This window comes from Stegostoma tigrinum, chromosome 4, assembly GCF_030684315.1.
Source record: "Stegostoma tigrinum isolate sSteTig4 chromosome 4, sSteTig4.hap1, whole genome shotgun sequence".
Lineage (NCBI taxonomy): Eukaryota > Metazoa > Chordata > Chondrichthyes > Orectolobiformes > Stegostomatidae > Stegostoma > Stegostoma tigrinum.
The window spans coordinates 55,104,764-55,121,252 of NC_081357.1; the positions used below are offsets into that span (position 1 = coordinate 55,104,764).

General features: G+C 38.7%; 1 protein-coding gene across 3 annotated transcripts in view; it reads left to right on the forward strand.

The window, feature by feature from the left end:
- map3k7 (mitogen-activated protein kinase kinase kinase 7) overlaps window positions 1-15,648 on the forward strand; it is a 122,123-nt gene extending 106,475 nt beyond the window's left edge. For all 3 annotated transcript variants that reach the window (XM_048530791.2, XM_048530792.2, XM_048530793.2), the window contains 3 exons: window positions 7,435-7,496; window positions 9,335-9,450; window positions 13,840-15,648. In XM_048530791.2, coding sequence (XP_048386748.1) covers window positions 7,435-7,496; window positions 9,335-9,450; window positions 13,840-14,020 — 359 coding nt within the window. In that variant the 3' untranslated portion in view covers window positions 14,021-15,648. The remainder of the gene's footprint in view (window positions 1-7,434; window positions 7,497-9,334; window positions 9,451-13,839) is intronic.
- Window positions 15,649-16,489: the final 841 nt, after the last annotated feature.

Genomic DNA, 16,489 nt, shown 5'->3' on the forward strand with positions numbered 1-16,489 from the left:
TGCAACTGGGCATGCCAAGAGCAACATCAGGCATATCTAACAAAAGGTATCAACCTCACGAGTTTACGAAACCAGACTATTTGACTGCCAAACAGAGTGAACAGCAAGTCATCGACAGAACTACATGATCTCACCCAGTTGTGAATGGTAGTGGACAGTCACACAGCTCACTAGAGGAGAAGCCTCCACAAATACCCCTATCCTCAATGGTGGGAGAGCCCAACACATCAATGAAAATAATGAAGCTGAAGCATTCACAATTTCAGGCAGAAGTGCTGAGTGGACGATCCATCTTGTCGTCCTGCTAAGGTCCCCTGCATCTCTCATGCCAGAATTCAGCCAATTCAAATCACTCCACGTGGTATCACGAAATAGTTGGACACACTGGATACGAAAAAGGCTATGGGCCCTAACAAGATTCCACTAATAATACTAAAGATTTAAGCTCCAGAACTTACACTACTAGCCAATGTAGCTTCAACCCTGGCATCTACCTGCAGTGTGGAAAGTTGCATAGGTATGTCCTGTACACACAAAGCAGGAGAAATCCAACCCAGCTAACTAACTCTCCAATCAGTCTACTGTCAGTCATCAGTAAAGTAATAGAAGGTTTTGTCATCCATGCAATCAAACAATACTGCTCAGCAATAACTTGCTCACTATTGCCCAGTTTGGATTCTGCCAGGGCCACTCAACTCCTGACCTTATTACAGCCTTGGTTCAAACATTGACAAAAGAGCTAAATTCCAGAAGTGAGAGTGTGACTGCCTTTGATATCAAGAACACGTTTGACCAAGTGTGGCATGTAGAATCCCTAGCAAAACTGGAATCAGTGGGAATCAGAAAAACACTCTAATAGTTGGAGTCATACCTGGCATAAAAGAAAACAGTTGTGTGAGGGAAATCATGTCTCACAAACTTGATTGAGTTTTTAGAAGAAGTCACAAAGATGATTGAGGGCAGAGTGGTGGACATGATCTATATGGACTTCAGTAAGGCATTCAACAAAGTTCTTCATGGTAGACTGGTTAGCAAGTTAAATAGAGGGACAACTAGTTATTTGGATACAGAGTGACTCAAAAGTAGAAGACTGAAGGCAGTGGTGGAGGGTTGCTTTTCAGACTGGAGGCCTGTGACCACGAGAGAGCCACAAGGACTGGTGCTGTGTACACTGCTTTTTGCTTTTATGTAAACGATTTGGATGAGAACATCGGAGATATGGTTAGTAAGTTTGCAGATGACACCAAAATTGGAAGCGTGGTGGACGGCAAGTAAGTTTCCCACAGACACAATGAGATCTTGATCAGGTGGGCCAGTGGGAGGAGAAATGGCAGTTGGAGTTTAATTTAGATAAATATGAGGTGCTACATTTTGGAAAAACAAATCAGGGCAGGACTGACACATAATGGCAAGGTACTAGAGAGTGTTGCTGAACAAAGAGCTTTGAGTGCAGGTTCATAGCTCCTTGAAAATGGAGTCACAGGCAGACAGGATAGTGGTATGCTCGCCTTTATTAGTCAGTGCATTGAGTACGGGGGCTGGGAGGTGATGCTGCAGCTGTATTGGACGTTGTTTAAAGCTGCTATTGGAATACTGCATGCAAGTCTGATCATCCTGCTACAGGAAGGATGTTGTGAAATTAGAAAGGGTTCGGAAAAGATTTACAAGGATGTTGTCCAGGTTGAGGGTTTGAGCTAGAGGGAGAAACTGAATAGACTGGGGCTAATTTACCCTGGCGTGTCGGAGGCTGAGTGGTGACTTGATAGAGGTTTATAAAATGATGAGGAGCATGGACAGGGTAAGTAGACAAGGTATTTTCCCTGGAACGGGGAAGTGTAAAGCTAGAGGGCATAAGTTTAAGTAGAGAGGGGAAAGTTTTAGAGTCTTAAGGGACGTGTTTTTCATACGGAGTGTGGTGCATGTATGGAATGAGCTGCCAGAGGAAGTGGTCAAGGCTGTTACTATTTAAGCCATTTAAAAGGCATCTCGATGGGTATATGAATAAGAAGGATTTAGAGGGATATGAGCCAAATGCTAATAAATCGGACTAGATTTATTTAGATTATCTGGTCGGCGAGGACAAGTCAGATCAAAGGATCTATTTCCGACCTGTATATCTGTATACTCTGTGATTGCGAGTTATGATTATTCAAGGTCCGTCATCTCAGCTCCAGGATATCTCTGCAGGAGTTTCTCAGGGTAGTGTTCTAAGTCCAGACATCTTCAAGCTGCTTCGTGATTGACCATTCTTCCAACATATAGTCAGAAGTGGGAATGGTCACCAATTATTGCAGTGTTCAATATCATTCACAACTCCTCAAATGCTTAAGTAGCCCATGTCAATATGCAACATGACTTGGGCAGTATTCATGCTTGAACTGACAAGCGGCAAGTAACATTCATTCATGAGTACCAGGCAATAAGCCATCACCCTCTAACCACCATCCTTTGACGTTCATTGGTGTCACTATAACACAAAAAACCCAATATCAATACCCTGGGTGTTGCCATTCACCAGAAACTCAACTGTGCTCATCATATTATTTACACTGGCTACAATAACAGGTCAGAACCTAGGAATCCTACAGTGAGTAAATCACCTGCTGACTTTCCTAAGCCTGTCCATGATCTACAGGGCACGCATCAGAAGTGTGACAGTCAACGTCCCACTTGCCTGGATGTGTGCAGCTTCAAGAACACTCAAAGCTTGACACCATCATTGACAAAGCAGTCCAATTGACAGATGTCGCACTCCTTAACATTCAGTCACTGAATGTTCAATGCTCAATAGCAGCAATGTATATGATCACAAAATGTATTGCACAAATTTGCTGAAGATCCTTCTAAAGCACTTTTATGAACTCATGATCAATTCTATTTAGAAGGATAAGGGCAGCAGATACATAGGAATGCCACCATACGCAAGTTCACCTCCAAACCGCTGACTACACCGTGTTGGAAATAAATTGCTGTTTCTTTGCTGTTGCTGGATCAGAATCCTGGAATCCATTTCCTAATGGGGAGACATACAGTGTGTGGATTACAGTGGTTCAAGAAAGCAGCTCACCGCTACTTTTCTCAAGGCCAGTAGGGACAAGCAATAAATGCCAGCCCAGCCAGAAATGCCCACGAGTGAATAATTAAGGTGTGATTATACCAATTAGTTTTGTGGTACACGTCAGGAATCCTTTATCTGAAAACCTCACAAACAATCGTTTTATGGATGAAGCATGTTTTCAGTTTTAGGGTATGTTTACCTTACCCTCTAAGATCGGTTACTAGTCATCTCACAGCCAAAAGCTAAATATTCATTTAACTTTTGAACTCATGTACTCTTGTCTTTTGAGGGATAAGTTTGTCATCAAAATAGTAACAGTATGTGGATTCTTCTCTTTCATTATCTCTGCCCCTTATTTACATTTGGTCCTACACTTAACCTATAGTCCATTCAGGTTTCTTCGGGGCCATTTGACAAAAACTTTCTTGGCTCTAAGTCAGCATGTCTACAGATCTGTTCGGGTCCATCGCCCAAAAAGCTTTGGGTTTTTAGATCTTGTTTTCATGCTTTGTGAATCTGTGACTATGTACAAACGTGTCAAGTTTCTCTATCTAGCGCAAAAATGTACCTCACCACTACATGTCTTGATACTTCACTGCCTCTGATCTGTTATACTGCTTCACTGACATTTAAGTAATGGATAAGCAGTAATTCTCCTATAGCTAAATACTGGGAAATCCAGAGTCATTCCCTTTATTCCCTGCCAGAAACTCCAGTTCCTACCCACACACTTCCTCTTGCTGATCACTGTCTACAGTTGAGCCAGACTGTTCACAACTTTGTCTACTTGCCACTGACTCCTTCCATCACTGGTATCCATTGCTGATCACAGTTCATTTGCCACTGAAGTCCTTTTCCATGACTATGTTACTTCTAACTTCTCCTGTTCCAGGGCCTTCATAAGAACTGAAATAGGAGGAGCAGTAAGCTGTTTGTCCTTTGAGTTCACTCCATTCTTCTTTGAGTCCACACTGATCTCCTACTTCAATTCCACCTTCCTGAAGTACATCCACATTCTTAGATTCCTGAATATCCAAAAGTCTGTTGACTGCTGACAACTTCTGAGCATCCTCAACTGTCTGGAAAGGAAATTTCCAAAAATTCTCACCAGAGTTTGGAAGAATGAGCGGTGATCTCAGTGAAACATGTAGGATTCTCAAGGGGCTTGATGAGATCAGTGCTGGGAGGATGCTCTCTCTTGGGAGAGTCTAGGATCAGAGGGCACAGCCTGAGAATAAAAAGGTGCCTTTGAGACAAATGTGGAGGAATTTCTTCTAAGGTTTGAGAGTCTTTGAAACTCCCTGCCATAGACAGGTTGTGTGTATTTAAGGCTCTGGCAAACAGATACAGATACATATACAGACACATAGATACATACATGATCAGTAGGGAAGTCAAGGGTTACAGGTTTAAAAAGTAGGTAAGTGGATATGAGGCATGTCGAATCAGCCATGATCCTGTTGTATGACGGAGTAAACTCGACTAAAGGCCTATTCCTGCTCCTATGTTTAATGGTGTCCTAGGACTAATCTCGCACCAATGAACAATCGCCCAATCCCAGGAAGAAATAGTGAACCTTTGTTGCACCTCTTTAGGACAACTATGTCCTTGCTTGGATAACGAGACCAAAACTGCACAATATGTATTCAGTATAGCCTCATTGCCGTGTATAATTTTATAGTAAGTTTTTCTTATTCCTGTACTCTGAACTGTGTCATAAAACCTAACTTAACATTTGCATCCTAATTACAAGGTGTGTCTGCATGTTACCTTTCTGTGATTTCACCTACAAAAATGTCCAGGTTGTTTTGAATACGTTAATTTCATATCAGGACTCAAAATAAACATTTACTTTTATTTTCCCAACCAAAATGAATAGATTCATACTTAACCATATTGTATCCCATGTTCTGGCTCATTTACCCAAACTATCCTCGTTCCTTTGCAGTCTTTGTATCCTCAATGATTACTTTCCCTTCAAACTTTGTACCAGCAGCAAAGTTAAGTAACGTTGTACTCGGTTCCTTCTTCTATGTCATTAACATTGATTGTAAATGTCAGAGGTGCAAATATTTATCCTTCTGGTGTACTGATAGTTACAATCAATCCAAAAATTACGAATTTACACCTACTGTTTGTTTTCTATCTATTTACTAATGGTAAATCCATATTCACGGTTTAATTTTAGTTCCCAATATCCCAATTTTGAGTAATATTCTTTCGTGTGGCACTTAAGCAAATGCTTTTTGAAAATGCAAATACACTATGTGCTAACTCCCTTTTTCATTCGACTGGTTACATCCTTTAAATAATGTAACAGCTTTGTTAAACATTATTTCCCCTTTGTAAATCAATGTTGATGTTGCCTTTTTTTTTAATACGTGACGCATTACCAAGTCTCTGTCACAACTGGTATTCATCCTATTTACCACCTTCACTTGTACCTTGCATAAAAATGAGCTCATCAAAAACTCATTGCTTATGTGACCACTATCCAACCTGATCTCTCAATGTCAAGACTGTTATTCTTATTTTCTAGTCCTTGCCTGGCCTCAACCTTCCATATTTCTGTGACCTCTAGCTCCTGCCTCTAACTGCAACCTCCTTTTATCTTTGCACTCCAATAATTCTAACCTGTCATGCATTCTGAGCCATCCCAAGGCTCCAGCATTGGAAGCCCTGCCTTAAGATATAGAGCTCCTGAATCCAAAATTCCATATTCATGCCTCTGCATTTCCAAATTTTCTAGTTCATTAAAGTCTACTTTGACCAAAAATTGTAATTCATTTAATTTTCTCTGACACGTCAAAATTAGTATTAAAATGCTTTAGCATACACCCTTGGTTTTTTTTCAAATCCAAAAGCCCTACATGAAAATGCAAGTTGTTGGAGTCAGTTATTGGTTGCAACATGGCCAATGCAGCCTTAAAGACTACTGAAATAAACTAATGTAGACTTGTATTTTTTTTTAAATCACCCTGATCAGAGATTCTTTTACACAAGACTGCGCCAGGCAGGATTTGAACCTAGGCCTCCTGGCTCAGATGTAGGAGGCACCACTAATTTTTTTTCTTCACAGATGTTGCCAGACCTGCTGAGCTTTTCCAACAGCTTTTTGTTTCTGATTTGCAGCATCCACAGTTCTTTTGGTTTTTGTGAAGGACTATGCTGTATCACTCTATAAAATGACTTGCAGGGAGATGTACGCAGTATAGCAATTAATGAAACACCATTTTGCATCATATATAAACAACAATTTTGTTCAACTTCAAGAATTTTTTTCTTCACTTTCTATGCTATCGTGAACTGCTCCAAAAGGAGGTTGCTTTAAGACTAGTTGCTAATATTCGTACAACAGGCAATATCTGGAGGAAAGGAGCAGTCAACATTTTAGACATTAATCCCACATCCAGTCCTGAAGATGGGTAGGAGGAGCCCCCACCCTCCTTCACCTGGTCTGACACATCTGTCCTCAGCCGCCTCCAGTGTTGCAACAATTCAGAACACAGATTTGAAGAACAACTCCTTATCTTTCGCCTGGGTACACTACAGCTCAGAGGATTCAACATTGACCTCTCTAGTTTCAAATAACCTTCCCACCCATCCCCTGGCTCCCTTTCTTTGCACCTACTGAACATCCCTTCCAGCTACCAACCGGATTCATCCCTCCAATTGACTAACCAGGTTGTACCTACAACGGGTGTCCACTTATCACCACCATTCCACTACACCTCCCCCAACCTCTTCATCTGCAGTGCGTCCTATCCCCACATCCAGCCTTGAAGAAGGGTAATACCTGAAACGTTGACTTCTCCTTTCCTCCAGATGCTGCCTGGCTTGCTGCGTTCTTCCGGTCTCCTGATCGCCTGCCATGGATTCCAGCAGGCGCAGTTCTGTTTTGTTTGCTAATATAAAATATAGTGAAGGTTAATGTGTTTTTCTTTCACACCACTCTCCATCCTCAGACCTGGATTTGCTGCTGCTGATCATATCCCAGTGGACAAGTGGTGGCCAAGATCCATGCTCTGTCTGGTTGGAACAGTTTTGTGACCGTGACACGTAACATCTGTGCACCACCTACTTGAGACTTAAAAATAGTCCCAATGCAAAACCTAGATAATGAGGAGAGAATGTAATGAAAAATGTTGCCTTGGTTGGATAGTTTGCATGGAGCTATAGATAGGAAAAAAAACCACTTGAACAAACAGCTGATCTTTTGAACTTATTTAATTTGTGATTACCCTTACCAGACTAAGCAAGCAGCTGTCAGCTGGACTTGGACAAGATTTGAGCTCAGTTCCCATAAATAAACCTGAGAAAATATACTATCACAGCCTCTAATAATTTAAGTTAGTACTTTGCTATTTATTTTACAGATACAAATGGCTCTGATAACTCTATTCCAATGGCATATCTTACCCTGGATCACCAGTTGCAGGTAAGAACTTTTGTAAGAATTGCCCAAAACTTTGCTTGATCTCATTAAGTATGCTACAGTGGGTTTGTACTTGTGTCCTGTTGTTTTTCAGGATTAATTTCTAAAAATTCACACAGTGAAAAAAAACTGAGATAATTGTATGTCTTTTATGTAGTTATGAATGTGACAATTTACATTTCTGTCGTAGCTGTGCCCATTTTGAATTCTGGTTCCTTGAAGAAAGTAGTATTTTTTTTGGCATTTCATTAAGTTTTTATTGGCTGTGCACTGAGTTCCACACTACTTGTAAAAGACGCTATGTAAATGCATCTCATTTTTGTTTTTATTAGTCATTCTCTTAGCAAAGCAAGCAGAAAGTGTTTAAGAATATACACCAAGTCATACAGCACTCAAAAGGGAGGCAGAATAAACATTTTAAGTCAAAATATGCAGCTATGGATGCAAAACTGTGATTGTATCAACCATTTCTAAGGCTGATAGGTATGGGTTCAGTTTTGTTAATGCATTACGTATGAACAAGATTCTGAAATCCAAAAAATGTTCCTCATGCTGATTTATATGGTATGAGGTGGCTTACCCACCACATCCATGGCTGTGTATTTACATAAGTGAGAATTTGGCACTTTTGGCCCTTTTTCTGTCCATTCTAACATGTATATACCACTGGGATTGATACATGGGACTCAGCCATTTACTCAGTGTAATGTTTTTCACGTTTACTGCCAGTACAAAGTTAGGTAGGGAGTAAGAGTTGAAGGGGATGGAAAATGGACAGGTAGGCATGAACATCGAAGATGCAATATATTTGACAAAATACTAAATTATCTGCTTGATTGGGATAACAAAAAATATTTTTACAATGTTGAGAAACTGGGAAATGTTTGCATTCAGAAGGACATGAATCTCCGTGTACGTGACTCAGTTATAATAAAGGACAATGGCAAATAGTATGTCAGTTGTTCCAATGAGATTAGGAGATAAGACTAAAGATGTCTTTCTGTAACTATGTAGGGCATTGGTGAAGCCACATCTAAACTAGAAATCCCTCTAAGCTGTATGGCAACTCCGATGGTCCCATGCAATGCTTGCATAAGTTGATAACTTTGAACTACTACTGTGTTTGGCTGCATTAAAAGATAATGGATGCTCATATTTAAGAAAGCAAGCTGCACAGTACAAGCAAAAAATAAAGGGAGTGTGTAGTTTTGGTTTCCTTTCCAAAGAAGAATATGCTTGTTCCAGAGGTGGAATGAGTGGTTATCTAGTTGAAACAAAAATGATCCTTAAGGGGCCTGAAAATGTTTACTCTGGGCAGGAATTTTGAACAGTTTCAGAATAACATGTTGGCTATGTAACGCTAAGGTGAGGAATATTTTCTTCACTCAGTGGATTGTGAAACTTTACGGTCAGAAGGACATGAACCTCCTTGTAAATGGACCGTAGGAAATTATAGTTCAGTACGTAGATTTAGAATGTTCTACCCGAGACAACTACGGGCACACAATTAGGATATTCAACACCAGAGGTCAACAGATTTTTAGGTACTCCAGGAATTTGCAGAACGTGAGGTATTACAACAAGGTGACGTTGAGGTGAAGGGTTAACCTTGATCTTCTTGACCTAGTCTGGCTCGAATCTTGTATTTTTATATATTCTTACCGTACCTAATCTGTATTCTTGTCATGTCCAGACAAGTTTTCTGACAGGTCAGATGAATCTGCCAACTTATTTTTCCAATTGCAGTTTTTAGATCCTCCTTTTCGTACTATTCTTAGAACAGATTAAAACATCATGTTTAAGGACATTTAATTTTACAATCTGTTTGCATTTCTCTTCAGCCATTAGCTCCATGTCCAAACTCCAAAGAATCCATGTCTGTATTTGAGCAGCATTGCAAAATGGCTCAGGAATACCTGAAAGTTCAAACTGAAATAGCATTGCTACTACAGAGAAAGTAAGTCAGAGTTATTTGTCTTTGTTTTGTTGTAACAGAGATTTGATTAGGTGAAAATGATATTCAGTTTGAAAGTTTTATTCTTGAAAGATGTATTAACAGAAATGTTCTCTAATACTATGGTGAAGTGAGAATAGGAGAATTATTTGTTACAAATTCAACGGTGCCTTTTTGAATTATTTTTTCTCCATCTACGGTCTGTTCCTAGCTTCATGGAGAGGCTTATGGTGGGCCAGTTACAATACTGGCCCAAGAGCAAGGTTGATGCAGGATCATTGATTCATGGCTTGGTCTCTTATCCCTCGAGGGTTCTGCAACATATCTAAATGTTAAAGTAAGGAGTATGATGCAATATTCAAAGAGGAGCAGCTATAACAGCACCCAAAACTGGGCACCGTCTGTGTCCATCTGCAGGTTTGCTTAAATGACACCCTTGAAACCAGGCTGAAGACCCATCCCTTCAATTTTTTTGGAAATCTCTGACTGCAGCTTGCATCATCCAAGATTACCCTTCAAATCAAGGCTATTCATCAGGAACTCCTTTCCATATAACTGCTGTTAGAACAAAAGTAGCAATTTAATGGTCACCACTGCCTCCCTGTAACCTTTGTGGCACTTGTGCTAAAAGAGCTTTCACAATGCACATTGCCCCTGTGACAAAGAAAAGACCGTGTCAACCTTGGTGCTGCACTCTTGGTGCTTTGCACTTGTGTCCCGTTTCAGGGACTTGACCACATAATCCACACTGGCACTTTATTGTAGTGTGGAAGAGTACTTGCAGCACTATTGAACACGTCTTCTTTTGCATGAGACGTGAAACCCAGATGTCTCAGGTAGACATTTAGAGATTCTGTGACACTATTCTGACAGCAGAGGAATTCGTCCCAGTGGCCAACGTACAATATTTATCTCAGCCAATGTCAGTAAAGAGATCATCCAACTGTTATCTCATTGCTGTTTGTGGGATCTTGATGTTTCTGAATCAGCTTCTGCACGAGTTAACCTTATAGCATTATTTCGTCTTCAGATATTCTTTATTGGCTATTAAGCACTTCTGCAATACTTTTAAAAGATTCTCATTCTTTCTTAATATGTATCCAGATTACCCAGAGAGATGGTTAAGGACTGAAGTAGTTTTATCATTATTAAATTTGTCAATTTTAATGTAACAATTTAGATATCAGACATTGGCTAAATAGAGAGGGAAAGCATGTAACCCTTGATAGTTGAAAGCATACAATTAAAAAATAGGAGCAAATGTGGGCCATTTACCTATTGAGCCTGCTTTCCCAATCAATAAGATCTGCCTGATCTGATTACTGTGCATTTCTGTCTGCTCCTGATGACCTTTCATCATCTCGCTTATCAACAAATATATCTACTTCTGTCTTTTTAAAAAAAGTTCAAAGATCCTGTTTCCTTGCCCTTTTCAAAAGCTCATGATTCTATGGGGGGAGAAAAGTTCTCCTCGTCTGCTTCAAATGAGTGACCCCTCATTTTTTAAAGTGACACTTGCTCTAAATTTTTTCAGAAGGGAAAATATCTCCTGCAAATGCACCCTGACCAGACCCCTCTGTATCTTTGTTTCAATCAATTCACCTCTCATTCTTCTAAACTCGAGATATAAACCTAATCTGTCCAATCTGTCCTCACAGTTCAGAGCCAACCACATTTACTGTGGGTCTGGAATCACATGTAGGCCAGACCAGATAAAGATGGCAGTTTCCTTCCCTAAAGTACATTAGTGAACCAGATGGGGTTTTCTGACAATTGACAATAGATTCATGGTCATCATTACACTCTTATTTCCAGATATTTATTGAATTCAAATTCCACCATCTGCCATGGTGTGATTTGAACCCATTTCCCAGAACATTAGCTGGGTCTCTGAATTAACAGTCCATTGATAATACCAGTAGACCATTGTCTCTCCACATAAATATAAATAAATTACATAAATATTGCACACATTTGAGGACCCAGCCCCAATCCATGGCACACACTTGGGGCTGGGTCCTCAAATGTGTGCAATATTTATGTAATTTATTTATATTTATGTGGAGAGACAATGGTCTACTGGTATTATCAATGGACTGTTAATTCAGAGACCCAGCTAATGTTCTGGGAAATGGGTTCAAATCCCACCATGGCAGATGGTGGAATTTGAATTCAATAAATATCTGGAAATAAGAGTGTAATGATGACCATGAATCTATTGTCAATTGTCAGAAAACCCCATCTGGTTCACTAATGTACTTTAGGGAAGGAAACTGCCATCTTTATCTGGTCTGGCCTACATGTGATTCCAGACCCACAGTAAATGTGGTTGACTCTGAACTGTGAGGACAGATTGGACAGATTAGGTTTATATCTCGAGTTTAGAAGAATGAGAGGTGAATTGATTGAAACAAAGATACAGAGGGGTCTTGTCAGGGTGCATTTGCAGGAGATATTTTCCCTTCTGAAAAAATTTAGAGCAAGTGTCACTTTAAAAAATGAGGGGTCACTCATTTGAAGCAGACGAGGAGAACTTTTCTCCCCCCATAGAATCATGAGCTTTTGAAAAGGGCAAGGAAACAGGATCTTTGAACTTTTTTTAAAAAGACAGAAGTAGATATATTTGTTGATAAGCGAGATGATGAAAGGTCATCAGGAGCAGACAGAAATGCACAGTAATCAGATCAGGCAGATCTTATTGATTGGGAAAGCAGGCTCAATAGGTAAATGGCCCACATTTGCTCCTATTTTTTAATTGTATGCTTTCAACTATCAAGGGTTACATGCTTTCCCTCTCTATTTAGCCAATGTCTGATATCTAAATTGTTACATTAAAATTTTCATAACAAAATATCAACTATCTCGTTAAACACTAACACCCTGGGATGAAGTTGATCAAAACTCAGCACTTATCAAGCTATAGCTCCAACAATTCTCTCACTATTATGACTGTAATTTCCTAAGCTTCCCCCTCCCTTCCATTTCCTGATTTATCAGTGTTGCTGGGAAGATACTTGCAACCCATATTGCTTACAAAAGCTGCTCAATTCATTAGCGATTTCCTTATTTTTAGCTATTCTTCAGTCTAATATTCTGTAGAATATGCTCCTTTTACCTGGATGAGTGCAGCATTAGCAATGTTGAAGAAGCATTTTCACACAAAGGGTAGCGGAAATCAAAAATACTAACCCTGATAAAATTGATGTATGTTGAGTGTTTTCAGATTGCAGTTGATAGAACCTTTCAGGTAAGAATATCAAGAAAGTTAGAATAAAGGTGGGTCACTGGAGTTAAGGTATAGGTTAGGCGCAACGTAATTGAAGAATGCGGTAGGCTGAAGGATCAGAATGGCTTCCTGTTTCTATGTTGTTACAATAGTTAGCATGCAGTATAATTTCAAATTAAATTTTGAAATAACAATATTAAACATCTGCAGTACACCTCTGCATGTGCTGAGCTGCACATCTTTCAGTGCTGTGACCTTAAAACTAAAATACTTTTTATTTGCCATTACTTGCAAAAGATGATCTTTATGACCCACAGAGTGGCAAGAAAGTGGAACTAATTACCACAAGGAGTAGTTGAGGCAAATAGCAAAATTTAATTTAGAGGAAAACTGGATATAAATATGAGGCAGAAAATAATAGAAGGATGTGTTGATAGGGTTAAATTAAATCAGGTGGAAGGGCTTTTAAGATTTTTAAACATAGCTATGGACCAGTTGGGCTATATGGCCTGTTCCTGCACTGCACTTTCCGTATAGTATTCTCAGTTTGGCTTAATTAGTCATTGTTTAAAAATACAGAGAGATTACTTTTAAAGAAGATCTTCATGTTGATTCATTGGTTCATCACAGAAGTAAACCATTCAATCCTGTTATGGCTGTTTGGTAGAGAGATTCAACTAGTCTAACTGTCCATAGCCCTGTATTATTTTTTCTATTAAGTATTGGTCTAATTCCCTTGTAAGTTATTATCAAACCTGCTACCACCACCCTACTAAGCAATTCCAGATCAAAATAATAGGCTGAGATTTTGTTTTAAATGGGCTTCTTTGTTATCTCTGGTATTTTTGCCAATTAATTCTGTAGTTTGTGGCAATTTGTCATCTGCCACTGGAAGTAATTTCTGTTTATTTATCTCAATTTTGTGACTTTGAACCCCTCTATCTTGCCTTTCACTGCTCCAAAAATGACAAGCACAGATTCACCTGTCTTTCGACTTAATTGAAGTTCCTTATCTCTGGTACCACTCCACCAAATTTCTTTGAGTCCTGTATCATGCTTGGGTCAGAAACCCATTTCTTAGCTCAATACTATCAGTGACGCTGTTAAAAAAAATGTGAAATTCGTTAACTTTTCCAAATTTTTTTGTTTGCCTTTGAACTTAAAAGGCAAGAACTAATAGCAGAACTGGACCAGGATGAAAAAGATCAACAGAATACCTCCCGGTTGGTTCAAGAGCATAAGAAGCTTTTGGAAGAAAACAAAAGTTTATCCACGTACTATCAACAATGTAAGAAACAACTAGAATACATAAGAGCCCAACAGCAAAAGCGACAGGGGACATCATGAGGCAATGGAAAGCATAGGCCGTCATTTCTCTGCTGTGTGCCCCAAGACTGTTGGTTACACACGTAACGACTGATTGTATTGGAAGATTACCTATTATGGATAACTTAATTCAGTGTTTGGGCCTCTGTTATGTTCTGTAAGTGTATTTCTGTACATCTGACAAACTTTGATTTTAGTTTTTTTTTAAAATAGTGTAGTATTTAATTTCATTCCATGCATATTTTAGTTATATCATCATTTAGATTTGAGAGATGTTTCAGATAAAGTTGTGGCAATAAATTATTTGTATGAAACTGCAATTCAGCTAAAATGTTACAAGGAAGGAAGAAGATATCTAAACCAAGACAAACTGAGTATTGGGTCCCTCTGATCGTTTTTACCATAATGCCTGATGTTAACTTGTGCCTTGGGGGCTAGCAGTATTTTCCTTTGGTCATTAGACAGTGACTACTTTTTTTTTAATGGAATCAGACCTTCAGTAAAGGTTGTTCTCCTGAGCTCAATGCTAATAAAAAAAAATATTCTATGTGCTGCACGTTTTGGAGAGTTCTGCAGTATTACTCACTAATATTACTGTCAGAGGTCATTGTAAAGTGAGTACCATGCATTGAGCATAATTATTTCATTCCCTTCTTTGACAAGTTGCTTATTCTGCAGCAAGAAACTTATTTTTAATTAAATTTCAGAAGTTTCCCTAAAAGGTGCTGCCATTAACTGGATAACTGTCTTCAATTTAGTGCCACAATAGTGGCCTTCTTTCTTAAATATGACTTGTACGTGACACACCTCTTAAAGTTTTAAGTATCAAATAAATATATAATCTATAGAATTGGCAGTTATACTGGAACACTGAATTTTAAGAAACAAAATGGCACCCATAAAACATATGGGATGATCCAACATGTGATAACAGCGGCCCCCATAAAGTATGCATCTCAACAAATCATGGGTTTGTGATGTTTCCTGGAGGCACTAAATCACAATGCCGCTTTTTATCCTATCCTAAAAATCAGATCTATGGTTTTTCTGTAGATTAATTGTAGATTTGTTCAAGGCATTCATACAAATTTACTGAAACCTGAGTGTTCTGGTCTAACTACGTTTTTTTAAAATTTTTTTTCTTTCCTTTAATGTTGATTTGGCTATTACAAAATATAAATGCCCTTCAGATTTTTGGGCAGAGATGTTCTTCCAAATATCAAGTTTGAAACTGTCCTCCGAAATTCAGCGGACCTGTTTGACAACAAGAAGTTGGATATTGCACTTTATTTTTTTTTTTCTTAGCATGGAGCATAGATGGGTTTATTAGAGATGCAGCTAGGCCAGGTGGAGTTAACAGTACTGTAATTGTTTACATTCTCTAAATTAGCTTCAGCATAAGTTCCGCCAAGGATTGGATAATGTGACATAAATGAAATATTGGTTGCATTGATAAATGCAGTGCCAAGATGAATATAATGATCAGATATTCAGTCAAGCACGCACACCCTCTCACTCATTCTTTGGTGGGAGGTAGGTCATTAGAGTTGTGCAAGTTACAGCCATGATGTCAAAATAAGTATTTTTGTTAGAGATCATATCCTTTTTGAAGGATGTATATAAGCTGGATTAAAACAATCAGATAAGAACTCTGAACTGCTTGTTTTACTTGTTTGGGTCAAAAGAGAGCTCATTATTTTTAAAACAAAAAGACTGCTTTCACTACAGTGAAAAAATAGTCAAACTGTTATGTTCATAACTATTCAACAGTTACCATAAAATTATGCATTGGACCCTTTTCAAGGACAACAGGAGCACGTCTACATCATGTTATTAAGATGTGTTTACTTGTTCAGTTTATTCCAGTATGCTGTGAACAAACATTCTATGGCTCTCTCAAAAATTTGCTTTCTATTTTCATGAATGCAAGAAATTAGTCTTTGCAGATTTTATACAAAAATGTGTTCAGATTCTGTAAAGCAACAACTGTATATAGGTATATTTATTTGAAAGAAAGGCTTATTTTGAATGGTATTTTGTAGGCCTATTTTTTTTTGAAGGTAGGGATGGATTATAGCATATTACAGGCTACTGACCCTTGCGGTTAACGCCAGAGTTGAAAAACCTCACCAAAAATGTCGTGTAGTCTGCTAATTATCAGGCAACTTCTACCATCATACTTTAGAATTTAAAAGATCAACCAATCCCATTCTAATTGTGTACAATTCAGCATGCTTTTCAATTGCTGGTAGGCTCCCTTCCCAGTATCTTTTAGAAATGATAGATTTCAGTTTCTTGCACATCCTGTCTCTTATCATCCATCTCTGTGGACAGACATTGGCAGCACATTAACTTAAACACATTTCACCTATAGATAAATTCTCCTGACATAGCACCATGTAGACCAGGCACTTTCGAGATATGATCCATGGTCTGTTTAGGGTTTGCCGGTCTCAAATTGCATTCAGGATGTTATAATTGACTTTATTG